Source organism: Lagopus muta, chromosome 7 (assembly GCF_023343835.1).
Source record: "Lagopus muta isolate bLagMut1 chromosome 7, bLagMut1 primary, whole genome shotgun sequence".
NCBI lineage: Eukaryota > Metazoa > Chordata > Aves > Galliformes > Phasianidae > Lagopus > Lagopus muta.
In genome coordinates this window covers 45,758,131-45,779,973 of record NC_064439.1, presented here as the reverse complement: position 1 = coordinate 45,779,973, position 21,843 = coordinate 45,758,131, and the positions used below count along the sequence as shown (strand labels likewise).

Genomic DNA, 21,843 nt, shown 5'->3' with positions numbered 1-21,843 from the left:
GTCATAGCACAAAAATGATGTGTGGGTCTACAAACTCATCATCAGCTACTTTTTATTGGATGAACAATCAATTATCTGATCACCCCATATGAAGCTCCAGTGGCCAGAGTTCATTTATTTTGCCCCAGGGCATCATTTATTTCCTGAGAGAAAGTCCAGATCAGTTTAAGAGCTGAGATTCATATCCTGAATGCAGCACGTGAGCTGCAGAGCACTGACTGCTCCACGAGCTCTGCAGAAAAACAAACCATTCATTAGATGGTCAGGGAATAGATTTGCAATGCCAGTCTGACATACTGTGCCAGGCATGAAGGCAACATTTGATGTTGTACATCTGGGGGCTATACTTGCCAGCAGGGGAATAGTTGGCATGTGGGAACATGCAAAGGAGAGAATAATAACTCAAAGGTAAGTCGTCTATTTGGATTCTAGGAAGGCTAGCTCTTTATTCTGGAAATAATTGACCTCAAGCAAGGCTGAAAATATTGCTCATTTGCCCTCTTTCAGAAGAAATAACTGCTTCTGTTCCATGCGCTTTCATGACTGCTTAAATATAAACGCGCTGGGGATGCCTGAGGTCCACACTCATAATATATGTATTTATTATATACTATACATATTATTTTTATATAGAATTATATGTATTTAAATCTACTTTTGAAAATGTTTCACATGGAAAGAGAAATCCCACTGGTGTGTAACGAGTACGTTAGTACCTTGCTTCTGATCAACATGGTTAGTAAGAACAAATTGTTCTGACAATGCTCAGCCTGAAGTACTAACATGTTTGGAAAAGGCAGAAATTATCCCTTAAGTCACAGCACCTTCCTGAACAGTGCATATACCAGCTTGGGATATTAAAGCAGCATATAATTGCATTTCAAGGAATTGTTATCAACATTTTTTACTGGGGATAAAATTTAGCATCTCGTTGTAATTGATTGAGGCAGTCAAAGCAAATTAATTGAGAGATTCAAGGCTCAAAAATTTGTAGTTAATATAAAGAGATAAGGAAGAATAAGAACAAGAAACAAGGAACAGAGGTGTCTACGTGTTTACATATATAGATACTTTGCATATATTATGTATTTGTGTTGATAATCTCATAAAAATCTGGACATGTTGCAAACAATAAATGAGAGATGCTAGGAAGGAACCAAGATAATGTTTCCTGTTCTCTTCCCACTGGGCAAGTTCTAAACCAAACATGCACCTTGCATCTGCATACTGTGTATGTTTCCAAGTGCTATTATTTCTCCAATATAATATCTCAAGGTTTAGATGAGCAAAATGGCTTTAAATTGCATATGACATGTGAAGAATTTCCAAGGAGGTAAGATTTGTCAGTCCTCTTCTGCTGAGCAGGAGAGGAGGAACCTTTCTTGCTCACAGCAGCAGTGCACAAGCAACCAACCTCCTGCCATAGACAGGGCCACCCATCAGATCAGGCTGCCCAGGGCCCCATCTAACCTGGTCTTGAACTCTTCCCAGGCATGAGGCATCTGCAGCTTCTCTGGGCACCCTTTGCCAATGCCTCACTGCCATCTGACTAGAAAATTTCTTCCTAACCTAAAACTCACTTTAAAACCATTGCCCTTTGTTCTATCACTATCAGATCATGTAAAAAGTCACTCCCCCTCCTGCTTATAAGTTCCCTTCAAGTACTGGAAGGTCTCCCTAGAGCCTTCTCTTCTCTAAACTGAATAAGCCCAGCTCCCTCAGCCTTTCTTAATAGGAGAGGCATACCGACACTGGCCCTGCTCCAATGGCTCTGTATCCTTTTTGTGCTGGGGGCACTGGGCCTGGACACAGTATTGCAGGTGGAGACCCACAGGTGCAAAGTAAAGTCCTTAGGGGAATCATAAGGATCACACAGGACAGCCAAACCACACGATACATGCTCTGGGCCCAAAATAGGGACCTTCCCTGCAAGCCCTGCTCTAAAACATGCCAGGCTCGACTTGGTTCTTTCTCCTCCCTGGGCAATGACTCTGGGTTCTATTTTACTCCACTTCATTCTTTTGGACTTGGACTCTCATAGCCTTGCTTCATTGGGTCAAATTTGCTCAGGCTGTCCCCCAGGCAGATATGAGCAGCCTGGGACACTTGTTTGCACTCCAGAACCACCATTATCACTCTAGCCCAGCTGTTTTTATCCTGTCTTTTATCAAAAAGAGTCATTGTAAGATGCTCCTAGCAAGCCTAAGGATTCCAGAGGCACACATTCAACTGTGTGAAACACCTTAGTTTTAGTCCTTGTTCTCTAGAAATAACACTTTCCTTAACACTGGTGCGCTTGCTCTGCAACATGATGCACAAACAACAAATGTACAGTTAGCAGAGCAGTGTGGTTAGGCTGGTATTTTACAGGTTTCATAGTTAGAAAGATCATCGTGGTGGAAAGACATAATCAAAAATGAAATGCTCACCCATGTCCTAGGCTCACAGAAAAACTCCAAAAGAAGGGTCCTCCAACAAGAGACCCTTCCCCAGTGGCAGTCAGCCCTTCAATGGGTCTAGGAGAGGTGCAGCCAGGCTCCACCCTTCATCACACAGCTGAATCGCCTTCACCTGTGCTCCCATGGCTGACTCAGTGCTTGCCTCAGGTGAGCAATCAGTGCTTCAGGCCACGACTCAACGGTTCCCATACACATGATCAAAATGTTCAGTCAGTCTATGCCATCCAGAATCTCAACCACAGCACTCAGGCAAGTCCAGGCTCATTCCTAAGAGTTCCCACTGTAAAATCCAAGAAGAACGTGGTTCTGGTTTCACACAAAGTCAGTGAAAGGCTTGATGGTATCAGGGATGGGAGCCAGCATCAGTGCTTGTGCCTATGAAGCTTACTTTGGTAAGATAAAATGACATTAGCATAAATACATGTATCTTTGCTCATACAAGATGACTCCCAGTAAAATCCTGCTAGTTGCAACTAAGCTGAAGCCTGCAGCCAGAAGGCCTCTAATAACATGGAACACAGAAGTGATGAGGAGCAGAATAGGTCCTCCAAAAGGCAGAAATAACAGTAAATGCTCCTTCCAACGCTGATTGTTTAAGAGATTGGTGGCAGCAGGATGCCAGTTCTGAAGTCAAGCCATTATTTTGGCCCAATAAAATCAATTAAAGTATTTCCATTTAACTGAACAGGCTGACTGGCTTAAAACATCTGAGACTGAGACTGAGATGAACCTCCTGCAAACCTGCTCTCTCCCAGGAGCTGGAAAAGGAGCTCAGCAGCCTGAACCCCTTGTCCTGTTTCTGTCCTTTTCTTGTGGTGATTTCTTATGCACCCTTGCCATGAGCCTCGGTGCAGAAAGTCTGCCAACAAATTTCTTTTCCTAAAGCAATATCTAGTCATTCTAAGCCAGGTAGCCTGGATAACTGTAGCCATTGGCTGTACTGGAGCCAACATTAGATCTGTCCTGTGCTGATATATGTTAAGCCACAAAGCATATTGATTTTGAGTAGTTTGTCAGAGACAGGGAAAATATGTAATATAGAGCATATTGCATATACTTGGTGTGCCGCACTTAAATCGTGCAGGTAACCTGCTGGGTCTCTGAAGCCTTGGCTCTTCTTTGGTACACATGATCTCACTACAGCAACCTCACAGAGAATGAGCAAAAACGACTGACTGAAAAAGCAGCTCTGTACTGATATATGCCACTTAAAGACAATGAAAAATACATCATACGGGTTTGTAAGGGCAAACCATTCTGCTTTTATATATCAGTCCCTTTGCCAGTACAAACACAATAATAATTCTGGGAAAATGTGCATCCAAAAGTCTAAATGAATAAACGAAGTACCTGAAAATCGATACGGTCAAACAAAATAGTCATTAGTATTTAAGTCTTGTCCAAACACTTGGCAGGGGACTGAGCCAACATTTGCAGGCTCATATAACTGAAGTGATCGATCAAATTACAAACCGCAGGAGCAAATGTGAGGTAAACTGCATTTTATGCATCTGTGTCTCTAACTGTATATTAATTTTTTTCACCCATAATTCATCTTCACTCAGTACGACTTGTCACAGAGCTACTGTGGGCAATTTATCAACCACTTGAGCGTGAATCTGGGGCAGCGCTCTTCTCCTCCCATCTCCCTGTGCTGTCTGTGATACAAGGGGTGCTAAAATGGAGGTTGAAGTCTGAGTACAGTAATCATTTTCTTTAATAGAGAAGCCAGGCGCGGGTTGGTCTCTATTTCTCTTTATTCCTTCACATTGGAAAGGAAGCCCACATGAAAATCTGTGTCTGGGGCTTGCACTGTGGTGAAAATGCAGCCACCACTCCCACAGCTGTCCTCTGGGTGCTTTGCAACACTGGCAAGCCTGACGGCCTCTCACCTCCACCTTCAGCACTCCTAATTAAAATAAAACAGCGAACTATGAGGCCCCACAGTCACTGACAGGGCCTCCGCTGCTATTGCAAGTGAAGGAAAAGAAAAAATTCATGCAACTACCAGGGCTGAAAGTGCCAGAGGCAAACAAAAGTGAGGAAAGACCTGGCCATCACTAAGAGAGCACCTCCAGTGGGTAGCTCTGGTGTGCTCGGGAAAGGTGGAAGGATCTATAAACCCTTCCACAAGTTCAGATGCAGAATTTCTGAAAGAAGAGGTCAGATGAAGTTTGGGCAGTGTCCTGGTAGAGATAGATAGGTGTGGGCCCTCTTTTCTCCTGCACTCATCTTCTTCCCTGATCCCTGATCTGGTTGCACACCCAGATACCTCCACTGTGACTATCATGGAGCATAGTTACATGGGGCACATGCTTCTTGTAAAATAAAAGATACTGTCATTCTTGGAAAGCAGGTATATTTGCAGATCTTAATACCAGGAGAGCTAAATCCAATCTGGAGATGAACCCATTAAAACCCACTGATTTTACCAGGTACTGGATGAGGCTCTGTGTAAAACATCTTATGCCAACCTTTAGAAATCAAGTGAGACATTACCAAGATGCAAGGAAAATATTTCCAAAAAGTAGATGCCACAATGAATCACTTGCTTTTTGACATTGCCATACAGCCACTATTGATCACAGGTTTCTGTGCAGGGTGTCTGCATGGGCATTGAAAACAATAGCTGTTACCCCCAAAACCAAGTATACCTGTTTAGACACCTTTATTGAATTAATATAGTCTGACAGGCAATTAAGTTACCATGGTGTAACGAGTACATCCCCAAAGCCTTGCTAACTGCCTGTTTCCAGCCTGTGGCCAAAGGCCATGCAAGTTAGCTTAACCCTCTCCCATGGCAGACCAAGCCAAGTCAAATAACCCCCATCTGCATGGGAAGCTTGGCCCTATGTATGTTGTCACAGAGATGAAGGATAACATGTTGTGCCATGGTAACACGGGGCTGTAGGTGAACTGCTGTTGAGCTTTGGGTTGGGAGTTATTTGTCTGCTTAACAATAACGTCTGGAGAAAATGAGATACTTGTATATTCTTTCTCTCTGGCTCAGGCTGGCACAAGGGAGCCTGGCCCTGTTATTCCCACTCTCCAGCAACCACGTTGCTGATACATCAAACAGTATGTTGTGTACCCTCTGCTCAAACAGACACTGCCTGAAAGTGTCCACTTTCTGAATGCTGTTGTTTTTCCCAAAAAACTCACATGGCCTGGGAACCTCTGCATGCTTGGTCCCAGCCTGAGGGGCCATCCACAGCCTGCAGCTTTGAAAGAAGTTGAAAAGTAACTCACCTTGGGAGCAGGGTAGAGATGACAAAGGGGTTGTCCTGGATCCTGTTTGCACAGCCTCAAGGAATGGCAGACCACATCGGCATTCATTTCCCTGTCTATGCTGAAGGAAATGGTGTTAAAACAGAGACCAACACATTCTTCTAGGTATTTGGAAGCAGGAGAAATTTCCATGGGAAGCTAAATCTCCCCAGCACTACCAGATAACCTCAGCATGCTTTGCCATGGTCCATAGCCCCTGCTCAGCATGTTGTCAGACTCAAACGACTTTCTGTCATAGCATCCTACTCAGCATGTAGAATTGGATACCAGGATGATGAAAAAGCACTGCACTTGATGTGCAGGACCTGAATCAAATGTGTTAAGCTGCGTTTTTTAATCAATCACAAGCCTGACAAAGACTTAAAGGTTAAAGTTAATACATATGCAATTTGGCACACATCTTCAGTCATTAACTCAGGAAAATAACCAGAAAGCCTTCAAAGATCCTTAACATTTAATCACCAAGCACAAGTGCTAGGGCTGTTTCCTTCTTTTTTGGGATGCACTTCTGGGCTGATGAAGAATTAAATTAAAATGTTGGATTATAGCACTTCTTAGTCCTGTAAGCACTTTGCAGTCCCTTGGCTAGTTATAAAAATAAAAATAAAAACCCGAGGGAGGAAAAAGGTGCAGCAACAGCTCTGTTAATTAAACTAAGAACTTTCAAAGGAAATAAAGTGGCCTACATGTTATTTCTTTAATCACCAACATTACCTAACAGCCTTCCCAAGCAGCGTGTATCAAGGTCAGGGCTGGGAGCATGTAGGGGCTGACAATTAGAAAGCTTGATTAAAGGTAAAAGGGAAAGCCAGAGACAAGTATTAACACAGTGGGACTGTGTCAGGGCTGCCTCGTGCACATGAGTTATTCAAATTCTTCTCTCCACCAGAAGAGCTGAATTTCAAAAGGTAATTACATCAGGTGGGCCTGATCTGAGAGGCAAATGTCGCATGGAAGTGGTCACGGTGGCAGGCTGCATTTATTCACTCAGAGAGAGCTGTGCCAAATGCCAAGCTGGCATCCTGGCTTTAGAAACCATGTGATTTTCTGAATGAGAACCCTGAACTTCACTCTGATAATACATCCATACTTCTGAAGCATGAACTAAAGCAAAGCTTGAGAAAACACAGCGGTACTTACAGTTCAGCTATGTGTGGTCCATACACTTCAGCAAGGACGTAACAGAAACCTTGCAGTTTTTCTAGAAAACATACATTTTTTAAGTGACTCAGATCAGTGAAACTCATTTTATGACTGTCAGAACACAGCAGGAGCAACTTCAGGTGAATGCTGATTTATCTGAGATAAATCCATGTATGTCTGAGATTTCAGCATAGCATCAGAGAAGGGAAACCTGAATTTCTAACCTAGGCTGGGACGTGAAACTCTCCTCTAGCTTTAGGCAAGTAGTTGGGAAAGACTGAGAGCATGGATAACTGGCATTTGCTAAGTGTTCTGAATATTGTCTCATGTGAAAGCTGAAAGAAATCATGCATGCCACAGCATGTTTTGAGCTGCTCAAATGGAGGTAGGCTTGTGAGAAGAAAGAAAAGAAATAGATGGAGTGTAGCAAGTGATGAAGGACTTCATGCTTCTGCTTGGCCTGCCTCAGTGGCTCTGAGATTTTATGCAAGGGAAGAGCTGCACTCGCCCTGCAGAGAAGGTGCAGTGCTGGGCCTTGGAAGATGCCAAGAGGCAGAATTGCACCCACACAAACTGGCAGCTGCCAAATTCCCTGGGAGAGTTCCTAGGACTTTACTTTCTCTCACACCTCCATGGCTGGGCTGCACTTACCCCAGAGGAAAAGGGAATGGCCAAAAGGAAGTGTGATAGTGAGTGAGTGGTTAGGCCCTGGAACGGGCTGCCCAGGGAGGTTGTGGATGCCCCGTCCTTGGACGTGTTTAAGGCCAGGTTGGACGGGGTCCTGGGCAACCTGATCTGAATGTGTATGTTTGGTGGCCCTGCTAGGCAGGGGGGTTGGAACTACATGATCCTTGGGGTCCCTTCCAACCCGGGTGATTCTGTGATTCTGTGATTCTGTGATACTCTACCAACCTCCCACTCTGTGTTGCAGGCAGCTCCTGTAGCTGCAGTAGATAATTTTCTCATACCATATATTTTACTTCAATCAAGCTATTAGCTTCATCTCTTAGCCACCTCTGCCATAATTCCACTCTATCCACTTTTCAGGAGAAATGTGTGAGTTAAAAATTGGTCTTCTGGAATTAGATTGGATTCTTGTTTGCCTAAAGGGAAAGCAGACACCACTAGTGCTGCCTTCGGTCTGGTGTCTGAATCTTGGAGCAAGCCTTGAAGGAAGCTCCTGGCTCCCTGTTGCAGCCAACAGAGGGTGGTTGCTTCCCCAGCTCATCCCCAGCAGGGACTTCTGTGTGCTGGTTTGCTGGTGTGCGGGGAAGTTGGGCTTCCAACTTCCTGATGCAGGGATAAAAGTGGGTGGTGAGAGTGGCAAATACATAAAATATTGGGCAAGCAGAGTCATCTTAGAAGATGCCAATGCCAAAACAGACAGAAGCCATAAGCAGTGTTTGTAGGACACCCCCCATGTTTTGGCACCCACAAACATCTTGCCTGCTGAACACACGCAAGACAGTGCAGAGAGAAAGCTCTGGTGGGAAGAAGCTGTGCAAGTGACAAAGGAGGGGAAAAGAGAGAGAGAGAGATTATGATGATAATTATGGTGAGCGTTCAGGGCCAAGATAAGAACTTAATTCTAACTAAACACTTTATGTTTAGAGAAAAGCTTTGAAGTGCATGACCAGAAGTGAGAATGTTTCCTTTTGCCCTATTTCAGGCAAGAGGTCCTCTAATTGCCCTCTTCTTACACAATTTTTTCTCTATTCGTAGTCCTAGAAACACAAATGCTGGCTGAAACCCAGGAGACAAATATTTGCAGGAAAGATGGCATTAATCACGTTGCCATTTCCACTTGAGCTAAGGTGTTTGCACAGTAGTGGCTTACAGAAGCAGAGCCTGACTCGGAGGCTGCGCTGAGACAGACCATCTCAAAGCATGTCTAAGGAACTGGGCACATCTTGTCTATCAGATAGACAGGCAGAATCAAGACAGATATGCATTCTTGCTAACAGCATTTTGTACCTCACAAATACTGCTCACTTCCCCAGATGTGGCATTTCTGTCTACTCCAGAGCTGCCTTCATTCATAATGCTGCTGTGCTTTATTGTCTCTCAGATCACAGCCGTGGCAAACATTTCCATACAAGAACATGACTGTGTTTTCTGCACAATCTATGGGACTAAATGGGACTGACCGATACTGAATTTCTCTCTTTTTCTTTAAATATTTTTGGTTTTAAACAATGTCTGACTTCACTGAAGTCTGATACAACCCCTCTTATCGCAAGTAAAACAATAGGAGGCCCATTAAAAAAAAAAAGTGTTCATTCTCTTTTTTGTCCTTAGGAAAAGCCTCATTGTCATCGATTTGTCACAGTCAGTCTTGCAAGCAATTGTAGGCATGTGTCAAATAATGAAACGGTTCCTTCAGCAGAAATGGCACTGCCTGATTTAATAGGCTGCTCCTCATGAGGATCCAAAGACCTCCTTTTGTTCCAGGGAGTAAGAGGAAGCTGCAGAGTGCTGCTGGGATGTGGGGTTCACCTCCTGGGGGAGGATAAATTGGGTTACACTGTAGCTCCTGCACAATCCCTAGGATTTTTCACTCCTTTCATGTTCAGGGTCAGTTTTTTTCTATTGGGTGTATCCACGCATCTCATAAAAGGTAACTGGATTATACAGATTTAACTAGAGGGATAATAGGATTTTATGTGTGTAAAGAATGGCAGCTGAAAAGAGATATCCTTGTACGACAGCTGAACAAGGTCCATGGAGTGAATCATGATCGTAGATCTAGCATGTCATATTTTAAAGAGGAAAATTGTATTTTAACAGCAGGATCCCTGCTTCTAATTGCAACTTCATGGTGATGTGCCAGTAATTTAAAACACCAAGGATACTACTTATGGAATAGAGATCAGATAAGCATCATTCTGTCAATGAATGAATTCCAGCAATTTCCTTCCTGCTCCATCCTATCTCAGAAAATAATGTCTTGGAAAGAAAGGAATTAATATTCTGCATGCATCTTCCGTGATGCTGAGGTCTGTATAGTAATATGGTTCTCAGAGATACAATTCATGAAGGCCTATATAAAAGGCTGTATAATGAAGAATCATAAAGCCACCCTTCTGCATTCGTAAAGCTAAAACGATGTAATGAACGTGAGATCTAGCTACTTAAGCAGTTGTAGGAAGAGTCTGTGAAGCACAAAGCTATTTTGGTATTCAGACTGTTCTCTATTTAGAGACGTGTGCTTGGACAGCTAGGCTCCTTTGGGCTGATAAAATACAAGGCAGAAAAGGAGGAGTCCACATATGCTCATATGGAATAGCTTTCACTTTTGAAATTTTTCTCATCACTTACTTTTCCATTCGCATCACTGTCAACCTCAGATAATTTTAATGATTTTACAATAATGGCTTCCTGTCCCCATTGAAAGCGTTTTCATCTCCTCAGTTGATATAAAGACCCGTATTGACAAGGAAGAGGAGTGTCTGGACATGCAGCAAAGCTGCTGACAAAGAGACAAAGTGGAGACAAAGAGCAGGGGAAAAGGGGCTCACAGGCTTCCGGGCTTCACACAACCCCATCCACTGTAACTCTGGGATGAAATCCCAGCTCCGCAGCAGCTACATCTTTCCTGCAGAAAGCACCTGGCTATCTTTCAGCCACGTTAATTTTAGGTGCCGCATGAGATGTGGTGAGGGCTTTTTCAGTCTCAATGTGTGAATTTTTAATTAACAGAGAAGTACGGCAGCACCAATGAAACATATGGCACATTATTTGATACTTACCAGGTATGTAGTTGCACAGTCTCTCCACGGCTGCCTTTACTGTACTGTTGTGCCACTGTGCAAGCTGTTCAATCACAGAGACCACAAGCACACATCCTTCAAACAAACAAATAAACAGAGTGAATGAGGTTATCTCTAGTATGTAGGGAAGCACCTGGTGCAATAGGAGAACTTGGGGCATTGCTGGGCATTTCATACCTTAGGATGCTCCACAGTAGATGAGAGCTTGGGGGGAAATATTTGAAAATTTCTGTCTTTAGTCAAAAGCTGTGAGTTATACAGAATGGATACCAACATCAGAGGAACTCTGTCCTCTTAGCAACCCTCATGTCTGTGCTGGATGTACCTCTTGTACCCTTTGGAGCTCACAGAGAGCTATCAAAGCTTAAAAAAATCCCACTTCTCAGCTACAAGAAATCTAAGTTCTTAGAATTCGCTCTGAGGCAGTCTAGAAATGAAGGTGAGCTGCAAGGTTTGGATGTGGATACAGATGCATCTTTTTGCACAGCTCAGGAGCATTAATGTTGAGGCTTCTAGACTGGCACGACTCCTCAAAGTGAGCTTTTAAATTCCTTCCAAGTACCCCTGCCTATGTGCTATTAAATCAAACTGGCATTCTTCTATAGAAAAAAAACTTTGATGCTCCTATGAACCAAGTGACAAATAAAAGATGAAGAAATACCATTGGAACTTGCTGTAAGACCAATATCTTTGAATTGTCTAATACTTTTCCTACACCAAATACAGTAATCCAGTGGAAATTACAGTGGACTTGCCACCTCTTCTGCTGGGATAACAGCCCACTTCTCCATACTTATTAAATAGAACTCTCACCCAAAGTCCTCTGCAGAGTGATTGATAAGGCATGCTAAAAGCCATTACCTCTAGTCATTCTAGAAGAAAAGATGAGTATATGGAGACTGCTGGCACCAAGAGAAAACCCTGAAACAAATCATTCACTCTTCTCTCTCCACCTTCAAAACAGAAGCTAGTCCAAAGAATTAACAGTTGATTAAAACACAGTGGTTCTCAAAAAACTTCAACTGTATGACTAGAAAACAAGTCCTGCAATGGCTCCAGAGACAGAAAACAGACCTTGGCTTATTTGTGATGGTAACATGGGCATAGCTGCAGTGTTCCAGCTCCACCACTTAGTGTTGAGATGGCGGTGCAGGTCCTTCAGACACACTGTAAGCACCTGTGAAAGGGCTGCCTTTTCTGGTGTTTACAAGGCCATGTTATTAACACAGGCAAACAGCCTACATATAAACAAAATTACCCTTCCCCTGCCTTCTTACTGTTTGTTTTATTCATGAGGCTGGAGGCTCAGAAAAAACTAAACGACCAGAATGGTGCCTTAACAACAAAACGCACATACTCCTTCCATGTGCTCCTTCATTCTATTATCAAGGTCAAAATATCTGGCTGTCTAGAAGTCAGAAAGACAGAAAGGAGTCCAAGCAGAAAGACAAACATGGCAGTACTTGGCCTCCTGGCAGGGATGCAAAGAGGTTAATCTCTGCTTTGTCAGACATGGTCACAGCCAGGTCTTCTCTCCTCGGCTGGGGTGAGCACAGGGAAAGGAGCTGATGGATGCACAGCTGCATGGTGCTACAGACTGTGTTCACAATCCCTAAAATTATCCTGAGGATAAAAATACCCCCAGTGCTTCACTTTCCTCTGGAATACAAAAAACAGACTCCGCTGAAGATGTAAGAGAGTTTCTCTCTCATGTTTGTCAAAGCATGGCAGAAGGGAGGAAAAATAGCTATTTTTAATTCAGCTTTGCCAAACAGAAACAGAATTCTTAATCACAAAAACAATCATTCAGGTAACCCTACTGAGGGAGAGGTCTCTTGGTGATTAAATGGAAATTTTTCACGTTATTAAGCCAGTCAGACCCTTTTGTGCCTACTGAACCAGGCCCAAAGGGAGATTTGCTTTGCCTGAGAATTAACAGAGTCATCGCTGAGATGCTGAAGTACTTAACACAGTGCCTTGGGCTACTGGATGCTACATGAATATAAATAACAATAATAACAGCCTGGCAGCTCCGAAAAACCCACAGAGCTGAACCTCAGGGCGTTTGCTCTCATAAACCAGTCTTCACTGTCACACAGAGGGTGCTATTACCCTCTCTGTGTTGCAGACACCCACTGGCCCCACCGTTATCGTTTGAATGCTCTCCCAAATGCATTTGCTCCAGATGAAACACAGATCTTGTCAAGACAATTAGACAGAGTAAGACATGACTGATTTTCAGCAGGACAATTAGAGGCGTCCTCAGCCTAAGTGCTAGTTTGGGGATAAAAACATGTTACCTCCAGTTAGTAATTTATTTTCTAGGATAATTGATTCCTGTGTTTGGCTATAGGTACAGTCACATTGGAAGTTGATCCTTGCTCCTGCTAGAAATCTCTATTTTTCATCATGTAGATCAACTTCCTTTTGGATTCAGTGGCAGGGAAATAATTGATGGTTGGCTGCAGCACAAGAAGCCACTATTCTGCACCAACACCTCCCCCCCAAAAAAATCAACAAAAATATCCCTGAACAATATGACAATTATCAGAAATGCTAACAAGTTATCTTACCTCTAACAGGTCTAAATCACGTTGGCTAGAAGTGGAAAATAGCTGAAAAGGACAGCTGCCTTCAGCTGGGGGAATCTCACTGCTGTAACTATCTATGATCACTTCTAAGTAAGATTATAAACTTCTGAATACTCTGAAATCAGTAGAAAAAACACTTCCAGATTTGGACAGCCTTTAGCAATGGCTGCTTGCTTTTAATTAAGCAGCTATTTACGTGTGATTTATTTCTCATCGTGAGCAGGGCACATTGAAGGCAATCTAGATAAGCTTCCAAATTAAAGGTTAAAAAAAGCTCTGCATTTTTTTCGTGATTGCATGTGATTTGCTTTAGAAACAAGTCTCAAGAAATTGACTTTGCTGTTGCACTGTAATAATAGGTTTCAATACCTTGTCAGGCAGAGGAAGAAATTCATTGGTGGTATGATGCCTACCAGCCATTAGAAACTAGACTCTGGAACTAATAAAATGCTTGTCTGTTTTAGTGATATTTTGTCCTATCTGCTATTAATTTCTGAAGAGATAAGAGAAAACCACAACCATTTTGCTCAGAAGCAGAGTCTGGAAGCCCATGTCAGGAAGCACTTGTCCCCACGTATTTCAGAGTAGCATGTAATAATAAAATGACATTTCCAATAGGCTTGGGAGAAAATCATACCCCAGTAATAAAGTCAGAGCTAGAGATTCATTTCCTAGCCCTGGAGCCCCTGGCAGTTTGAGCAGACTATTTAACTTAATCCACTTCTGCTGCATGTTTGAAAAGATCTGTACTTAGAATGATACCTGTGGAATGTAAAGGAGTGCCTGGACATTGAGAGTTGCCTCTCCACATTGCGGATTTGTAGATATTTTTGTCCTGTTACATGGGATTTCTGGCACCTGGAGCATCCTTCTTTGCCACTTTTTGTTCACATTGGTGGGTGTTGGGGCCCTTTCTCGTGCCTCCAGCCACATCACCATTCCACATCCACAAATTAGCTGTACCACAAGGAAGAAATAAGCCAAGGAAAGTGGCCTGGGGCACAGATAGCTCTCCACAAACCCTGCTTTTCAGACTGTGGTTGCCTGCCCCGTTCTTCACAGTTCAACACAGAACAAGACATTCTTGTTTGAAAATAAGAGTGTTTATATCGGGAGCAAGCAAAAAATCAGCATGTCTACTGTTTTCTCCCCTGAGGTGGGGGCCAGAACTGCACAAGGTACAGGCAGACCATGGGTATGCAATATTTCAATACTAAATATTGAAATAATAAATACAAAATATTTCAAAGGAAAGATTTGTTTTTCACAATATGTACCTTTTCTAATACTTCCCAGTATCTGCTTTGCCTTCAGCTTCTGAACGCTGCGATGATGCCATCAAACAAAAACCCACTGTAATGTCAAGATTTTTTTTCCAGCATAGAAATTGTGAGTTCAACAGGTGCAACTGCTTATGCAAAGGTAGGACTGTTGTTTTCCCTGCATCTGAATAATCTGTTGCTTTGAGAAAGGGATCTGAGTATACAAGCTTTTAAATTCAGTCTTTGTTTCTTATGCCATTTGAAGCTAGCATTTCTGTATTTCACAGAGATAGCAGTGTGATGGAACATAATTATATTCAAGTATATTGGCATGTACAAGAACTTCTTTGCCCCAAATTTTGCCAAGTTCATGAAATATCCTGGAGATGTTCAATGGTACAGTACTACTGAACTTGTCACTGGGCATAAAATTACACGTAGAATACTGGCTAACAATTTTTTAAAATGTTAATGTCAATATAGCAGTATTTTAAGTTTAATATCAGTTAGCATTTTTTTGCTCATGCAGTTCATGCTGCAGCAGTGAGATGTTTCAGGCCTGAGGTTCAGAGCTCTGTTCATTTGTTACTACTTCCTTAAGACACCCTATGAGGTGTCTGTTATGGTTGTATACAGTTCTGCATGTGCTGGTACAAAAAATTCAATTTTCATCTGTGGAAGACTCCGGTATCCATACCTGCCAGCCAAATGTATCCCTGGTGTTTCTGTCATTACACTTTAAAGAACCCTCTTTAACAAGATCTATAACCCCAGGCACCTGCAATGGAAATGCTTTTTACACTAATTAGTAGGAAAAGTGTGTATGTATACACAATTAACATATTTTTTCGTTTCCAAATCAAGGAAGGGTATTAAAAATTTACTGAAGCAAGGATAGTGGCAGAGGGACTCGCTATCTCTGCTACTGTTTCCTTGTCCAACAAACCATAAGCTCTTCAAGCACAAGCATAGTCTCACCCTGATTGCACAGAATTGTCCATTTCAAGATTCTGGATGCACAGAACTTGTTTTAAGTGTACAGTTCCTAAAAGCATTTAAAATGATTGCCTGAAATGTAAGCAGGTTGTTTTGAAGCTCTGTATAGGGCGAATGTATGAACAGGAGTGGCATTCAGCAACTGATCAGACAATCGATACTAATAAATAAGGTTATCAAAGACAAATGAGATTGAGCTTAAAAGCAAGTATTGGTGATGTAAAACACACCTGCATATGCACATCCACGAGTGTGATTTGCACACACACATGCCTGCAGGTAGGTAGGAACGTGAGGCAAACCTCATTGCGATCTGTGTTTGCATTTCACAGTCATAAATTTTCAGTAAGATGTGGGCTGACCTTGAAAATGAAATTTTTACCATCAGCTGTTGAAAAATACAAATCCCTGTAGGAAATATTTCTTTTTTCAGAGTGGCTTTCGTGTTTACTGCACTACTCATACCTGGGATTTTTCTATCTAAAGCCATAGGGAAAAAAAAAAAGAAAAAGCTGTGGTGAAATTTGTTGTTTATTGCTGATCAGACTGAGTTTTGCTGCTGTGTTAACTGAGCACTGTCAGCAAAGTGAACAGAGCCCTAGTGTAGCTGATCTCAGACTTTCAGACTGCATCACGTTGTGGTGCTGTGTTGATGCACGGCCTTTTGACAGGGCTCACTGAGCTGTACCTTACAGCTGTAAGCACAGGCAGAAACTGGCAGCTCCATACCACGTATTTGTTAATGTGACAAGAACTAGAAATATGTTTCAAGAGCATGCTTCCTCATACATTAGGAATTACGTTCTCATGGACGAATGACAGGGGTGACCTACAGAGGCTGCTCAGAATGACATTATATTGAGCACAGAGACCCTGCTTCCCTGGCTGCTGATTCACAGGATCCCAGTTTGCTGGCAGAGATGCACTGCTGCCTGGGTACCTTGAGCTCTCCCTGTCTGATCACTTTGTTCCAAAAGGGCAGCCAAAGATAATCAGCAAAAGGAAGAGAGCAGCCTGCTGCTGGGAGGAATTAAATAAACTGCTATTTGCAAATAATGCTTGCAGTCACAGCACTGCAAGACAGAAAAAAACCAGGAGAACTGGCTGGGAAGAGGCCATCCAGCACATACCTCTGTCCTAGCAGTGATCTGTGGTGTCCCTTCCCTAGTCTGAATAGTGTTTATTTCTGTTATTTCTTGCTGTTTCTGTTACAGACAGCATAAGCCTATCTGTAGATAGGATAGATGGCCCCTTTAATAATTTTGAGGGCAGGTATCAAATCCTTTCTCAAGTTTTTCTTCTCCAGACTAATTAACTTCAGTTTATTCAGTCATACTTTATAGCTTATGCTTATCTTTCTCTGAACCTCTTGTCACACAGAAATTCCTCAGAGAATTGCCAGCACTGGGAAAGGCAGCAGGTTACTTCACATCTCATGAGCTAGCTCCAGTTTGCACATCTGGGTGTCTGCAGGGCGAGTGCTCTTCCTGACAGCATGCCGTTGTTGTGCTGCTACAAGCCCAGCTGATCCTCCCTGGGGACTTTCCCATCTGCTCTATGTGGCACTGACTACTTGTCCCAAAATGCCTTCAACACACCCATGTGGAAATGGTCTTTTCGAGAGGCAACTACTCCACGTTTGTTTTGAGTCTAATCCTGCCCTACACTGTGCTTGCCCCATCCCCAGAGGTGCTCAAGGCCAGGTTGGATGGGGCAGCCCAATCCAGTGGGTGGCAACGTGCCCACAGCGGGTCATTGGAACTGGATGGGTCCCTTTAAGGTCCCTTCCAACCCAAACCATTCTGTGATTCAATGATTCTATGATTCTCAGTGTTATATGAGTTACCAATTTAACAGCACGCTATCATCCAGGCTAATGAAAATAGGGAATGATACTACATTCCAAGTTGAAGACTGACAAAGACCTGATTTTGTACATCCTTCCACTCAAAGAGTGAGTCATGTGCAGTTATCTCTGAAGGCCATCTACCAGTTTTGTCATGCCCTGTAGAAGCTCGATCAGTGCCACATAACTCTCAGCCACTAGATGAGTGTTGAGGTGGTGCCAGGAGCCTTGCTGAAGTCAAGCTATAGCATCTGCTGCTTCTTCCTATCTACATGATGTTATCTCATCATCAAAGAAAAGTAGGTTGGTCTGACACTGTTCCTCCTTGAGAAATCTCTCTTATTTACTTTGGAAAAAATCTGAACAAAAATGGATTAACTATCACACGATTTTTCCAGGTATTGATGTTTAACTAACTGACCTATATTTACTCAGTTTTCCTTTTTTTCACCATTTTGAAGAAATGAACACAGCAGCTCCTTCCTGTCTTTCCATGTCTCACTTTTTTTTCTAGGACAGCTTTTGCCTCTCCTCAGGTTGCTTCAGACACTTATGGATGAAGTTGCCTTTGCTAGAGTACTGGTCAATTTGCAGAGACCCCTTAAGGGCTCTTTCACAGTTTGGATGGAGAATAAAACCTTTAACAGTCTTTCAGAAATACCTCAATGAAGACCTTACATACAATGAAATATTAACATTGCTGTTTCTAGTTACTGGGGTTACTGCACTGCCTTGGAATATGTACTTGCCCTGTGAAATGGACAGTATTTTCCTCATTTAACTTGGGGAAAGTCAAAGGTATGGCTGTTCAAAGTGTTCATTCATACTTAATTCTTGAGACAGAAATACACAGCATCTTGTCATCTAGATGCCCCACTGATATTCTCAGGCTACTCCCAGCAAAAAGGTTTCTTGTTCTGAAGAAATCCCCTAAGCTATACTGCTGGTTAGTAACAAACCTAGAAACCACAGCCAAATCTATGATCCAGCTCCCAGAGCTGTGCAATGACCATTACTCAACTGTCAATGCACAAAGAGAAACAGCAGCTCCATGGGTATTTGCATACAGGAAAACTTACCAAAGCCCTTTCGTTTGCCATAGGGATGAAGCAGAAGAATGTATTGCACACAAAGCCTGCAAGAAACCTGGGAGAGAGCCTGGCTGATTTCACTGTATGCAGAAGGGAAGCATTTCCCCCACCTGGGGAGACAGGAGGCAGCTTTCATGGTTGAAGAAAAGAGACTGCCAGGTGCTGGGAAGTGTTTTCCAAAAGCAGGGCCAAAGAAAGCCCATGTGGAAGCTCCACTATCTGGCATCTATTTAAAAGCATGTAGGAAAATGGTAAGGAACTGTTTAGGTACTGAAAGTGATCCCGTGATCAAGATGTTTATTGCTAGATTCTTTCCTCCTCTTTTCCTTAATTCTACAAGGAGAAGCATTAAGTCCCTTTCTAGGTGGGAACACTTTCCAGTTGCTTCATTTTTACAGCAAACCAGTTGTGAAAAAACTTTATTTGAATGAAGCAGCCACATTTTTCAAGAAATTGCAGCAAAAATGACCTAGGTGTGTTTCCAGTATGACCAGAACCTACTGGGGCAGATACACATTGCCTATAAGGGAGTAGTGCAGGCAAGGGGAGCATGAAAAGGACACCACCAAGCTATAACGCGCTCAGCGGGCACACCAAAATTGCACTTTGCTCCCCCATCATATCATTTCCATGTTATTTCTTCCAGAAGGATGCTATTTTTAGTGGAAAGATATGACAAAAAATATTTCCTGTGTTTTGTTACTGAAAGACCATCTATTTCCTAACCAGCATCAGCAGCTATATAGCAATCTCCAGCATGCAGGTCACATATGCATAGCAGTGCTCAGAAATGACTGTTTCATATGCAGACACCTCATTTCCCTTAAAAACCTGAGGCAAATGCCTTCAAAACATTAGTCCCCTGACCAAACTTTAACCTGCTTGAGAGAGTTCATGTCTTCAAGAAAACCTCCTGTATGCTTCACAGCAGGCAAGTCTAATGTTATAAATGCTGCTTAGATCTACATGGCCAAAAAGTCAGGGGAAGTTCCCATGGCTCTCATCTGATGTCTTCCCAGACAGAAAGGCAAGGCTAGAATGCTCTGTGGTTGGGCTGCTGAAAGGAAATTGCACTCATTCTCCTTGTGATGAGCGCATCTCACCTTCGTTTCCGTGCAGAGGAGGGCTGCACTGAACCAGCCGCCAGAATCAATGCTACCCCTCAATATTCAGCTGTAAAAAAGCTATGCGAAAGCATGCTCCCTGCCTTCCCTGTTTCATTCAAAGCACAGCATTATGAAGTACCACTTCCCTCTCATTGCCTGCCCCAGCAGTTATCCTGATGGCCATTTCTGCTTTTTTGCCATCGCTTTCATTTTCCATCTGGTGACCAAGGGCTGACTTGAGCAGCCTCTGCAGTGTGACTTGGCTCACTTCCTCACCACTGAAATCCGCACTGTGAATGACGTGGTTGTGTGTCAAAGTCCTGTTTCAATCAAGCTTAGAGTTGTTACATCTAACTGTCCTAATTGACACAAAGAAAATACTTTTGATTGAAATATTGGTTGAAATACTGATTGAAGTATTGGTTGAAATATTGCCATCTAAGGCAACACAATTTCTGTTTACAGCACTAACATGGCTCAAAAGCTAAAAGAAGATGAAGTAGAATACTGAATCATAAAGTTAAATGGTGGCTATGCTCTGTACATTTGTGCACATAATAAATGCAAGGCAGTACATCCCTCTGGGAACTGAGAATCACACCTACAGCATTTCTGATGCACAGATACCCACACTTGTGCTGGCATTGGTATGACCAGCTTTGCTTTGGGAATACATTTGGCAAAAGCAGTGAGAATGCATGATGTCCTAACTGCTTGTAACACTACCTACAGTAGAGAGAGTTGCCAAAACTATAGTGGCTGGACCAGGCTCTGAGCAGCCTGATCTAGCTGTAGGTGTCCCTGTTCATTGCAGGGGACTAGGACTAAATGACCTTTAAAGATCCCTTCCAACTCAGACAGTTCTATGATTCTATGAAAGTGCACCCCACAGTTCCACCTGGGAGTATGTGGAAAGTCCAGCTGCACACCCTCACCAGAAGAGGAGAAGCACCCTGTCAGCTTTGGTGGCTACCAGCAAGGCCATGGCTGGAGATGGGATCACCTCAGTGCCCCTTTGCAGGCACCCACCCCATGTGGCCCTGTTGTCCAGGACAGGGACCAGCCTTACTGCCAGGTCCCTGGAAAACTTCATTAGCAGCAGGTGAGCACCTTTGGCAGTTACCACTCAGGCCTTGCTCCATAGCCAAGAGGGCCAGCTATCCTTAATAGTATTTCCTAGGACTGGGAATAACCACGCAGACTCTACATGAGCTGGGGGACAGCACATCCTCCCACCAGCAGTACTGAGAACTGCTTCCCAGCTCCCTGGGAACACCAAAGCCAGATCATTCAGCGTTCCTCTCTCAGCAGAGCAAAAAACATGAACTTTGGGAAGCAGTCACTCAAAAACAAAATCATAAAGTAGTTCCAGGCCCCATGCTGGCCTTGCAACATCCCAAACGATTATTTCACCAACAACACCGAGTGTTTTGCAGTACAGCCACAGGAGCAGATAACGGAGTGATTTACGATGTGCGCAGCAGTTCTCTGCTCACCGGTGCAGTAACAAAAGAACAGCCAGCAGGACAGACAGCCTGTACATACCGACACAGGTCTGTCCCTGGGACAGCCCGGAGGGGAGCGCAGCGGGCGGTGGGAGCTCTGCAGCGGGCAGCGGGGAGCAGGAGATAGCCCTCAGCAGGAGTGGCAGCCAGAGGATGCAGAACCAGTTCGGAAATACCTGCCTAGAGGCCCTCATCCTAAGGAAAGCAACAGAAAAACAACAATCAGAAAAGCAGAGCGCAAGCAGGCCTGCATTGCTCTAATGCACGGAGAGCATCCTGCATCCTCATTGCTCCTCTGTGGGTAAGAGCTGGTGCAGGGCTGCTCCAAGGAGCATCCGTGCTCACCCCATGACCCTGGTTAGATGCTGACCACAGCCCCCAGTTCCCCCCGTGCCCCACTGACCCCGTTGCAGCTGTTCCCAACCTACTGGCCTGGTGGGACCAGGAGGGTGCTGTGAGCAGCTCTGCACGGCGCGCCTGCAGCGAGTGACTAACGACCTTAAACCACAGTAGCTGCCGGAGCCACTCAGCATTAATAACGCAAGACACTCCCCTGAGCAACTCGTGTTGCATAAAGAAAAAGCCGACAAAACCCTTCCCCCCAGCCTTCCTCCGTTCAGATAAATGAAAAAGAAAAGAAGATCTCCTTCTGTTTCTTTAGAGCAGGGTTTCCATTTGGGCGGATGGGATAAAAATAAAATAGAGAAAAAAAAGAAGAAAGAGGCTGCAGGCGGTGGAGACTGAGCCAGGGGATGGGCGGGCAGCTGCCAGTGGGATGGGAACAGC

At 43.6% G+C, this 21,843-nt stretch overlaps 1 protein-coding gene across 3 annotated transcripts in view; it reads right to left on the bottom strand.

The window, feature by feature from the left end:
- The window catches only part of AOAH (acyloxyacyl hydrolase), a 68,169-nt gene extending 46,539 nt beyond the window's left edge, over positions 1 to 21,630 (bottom strand). The window contains exons 1-5 of one of the 3 annotated variants that reach the window (XM_048951328.1): positions 21,461 to 21,630; positions 21,098 to 21,252; positions 10,640 to 10,735; positions 6,888 to 6,948; positions 5,709 to 5,808 (exon numbers count right to left, since the gene is read on the bottom strand). In XM_048951328.1, the coding sequence (XP_048807285.1) occupies positions 5,709 to 5,808; positions 6,888 to 6,948; positions 10,640 to 10,735; positions 21,098 to 21,252; positions 21,461 to 21,630 (582 nt within the window). The remainder of the gene's footprint in view (positions 1 to 5,708; positions 5,809 to 6,887; positions 6,949 to 10,639; positions 10,736 to 21,097; positions 21,253 to 21,460) is intronic. The other 2 variants (XM_048951330.1, XM_048951329.1) reach the window with 2 other exon arrangements.
- Between the last annotated feature and the right edge of the window lie 213 nt (positions 21,631 to 21,843).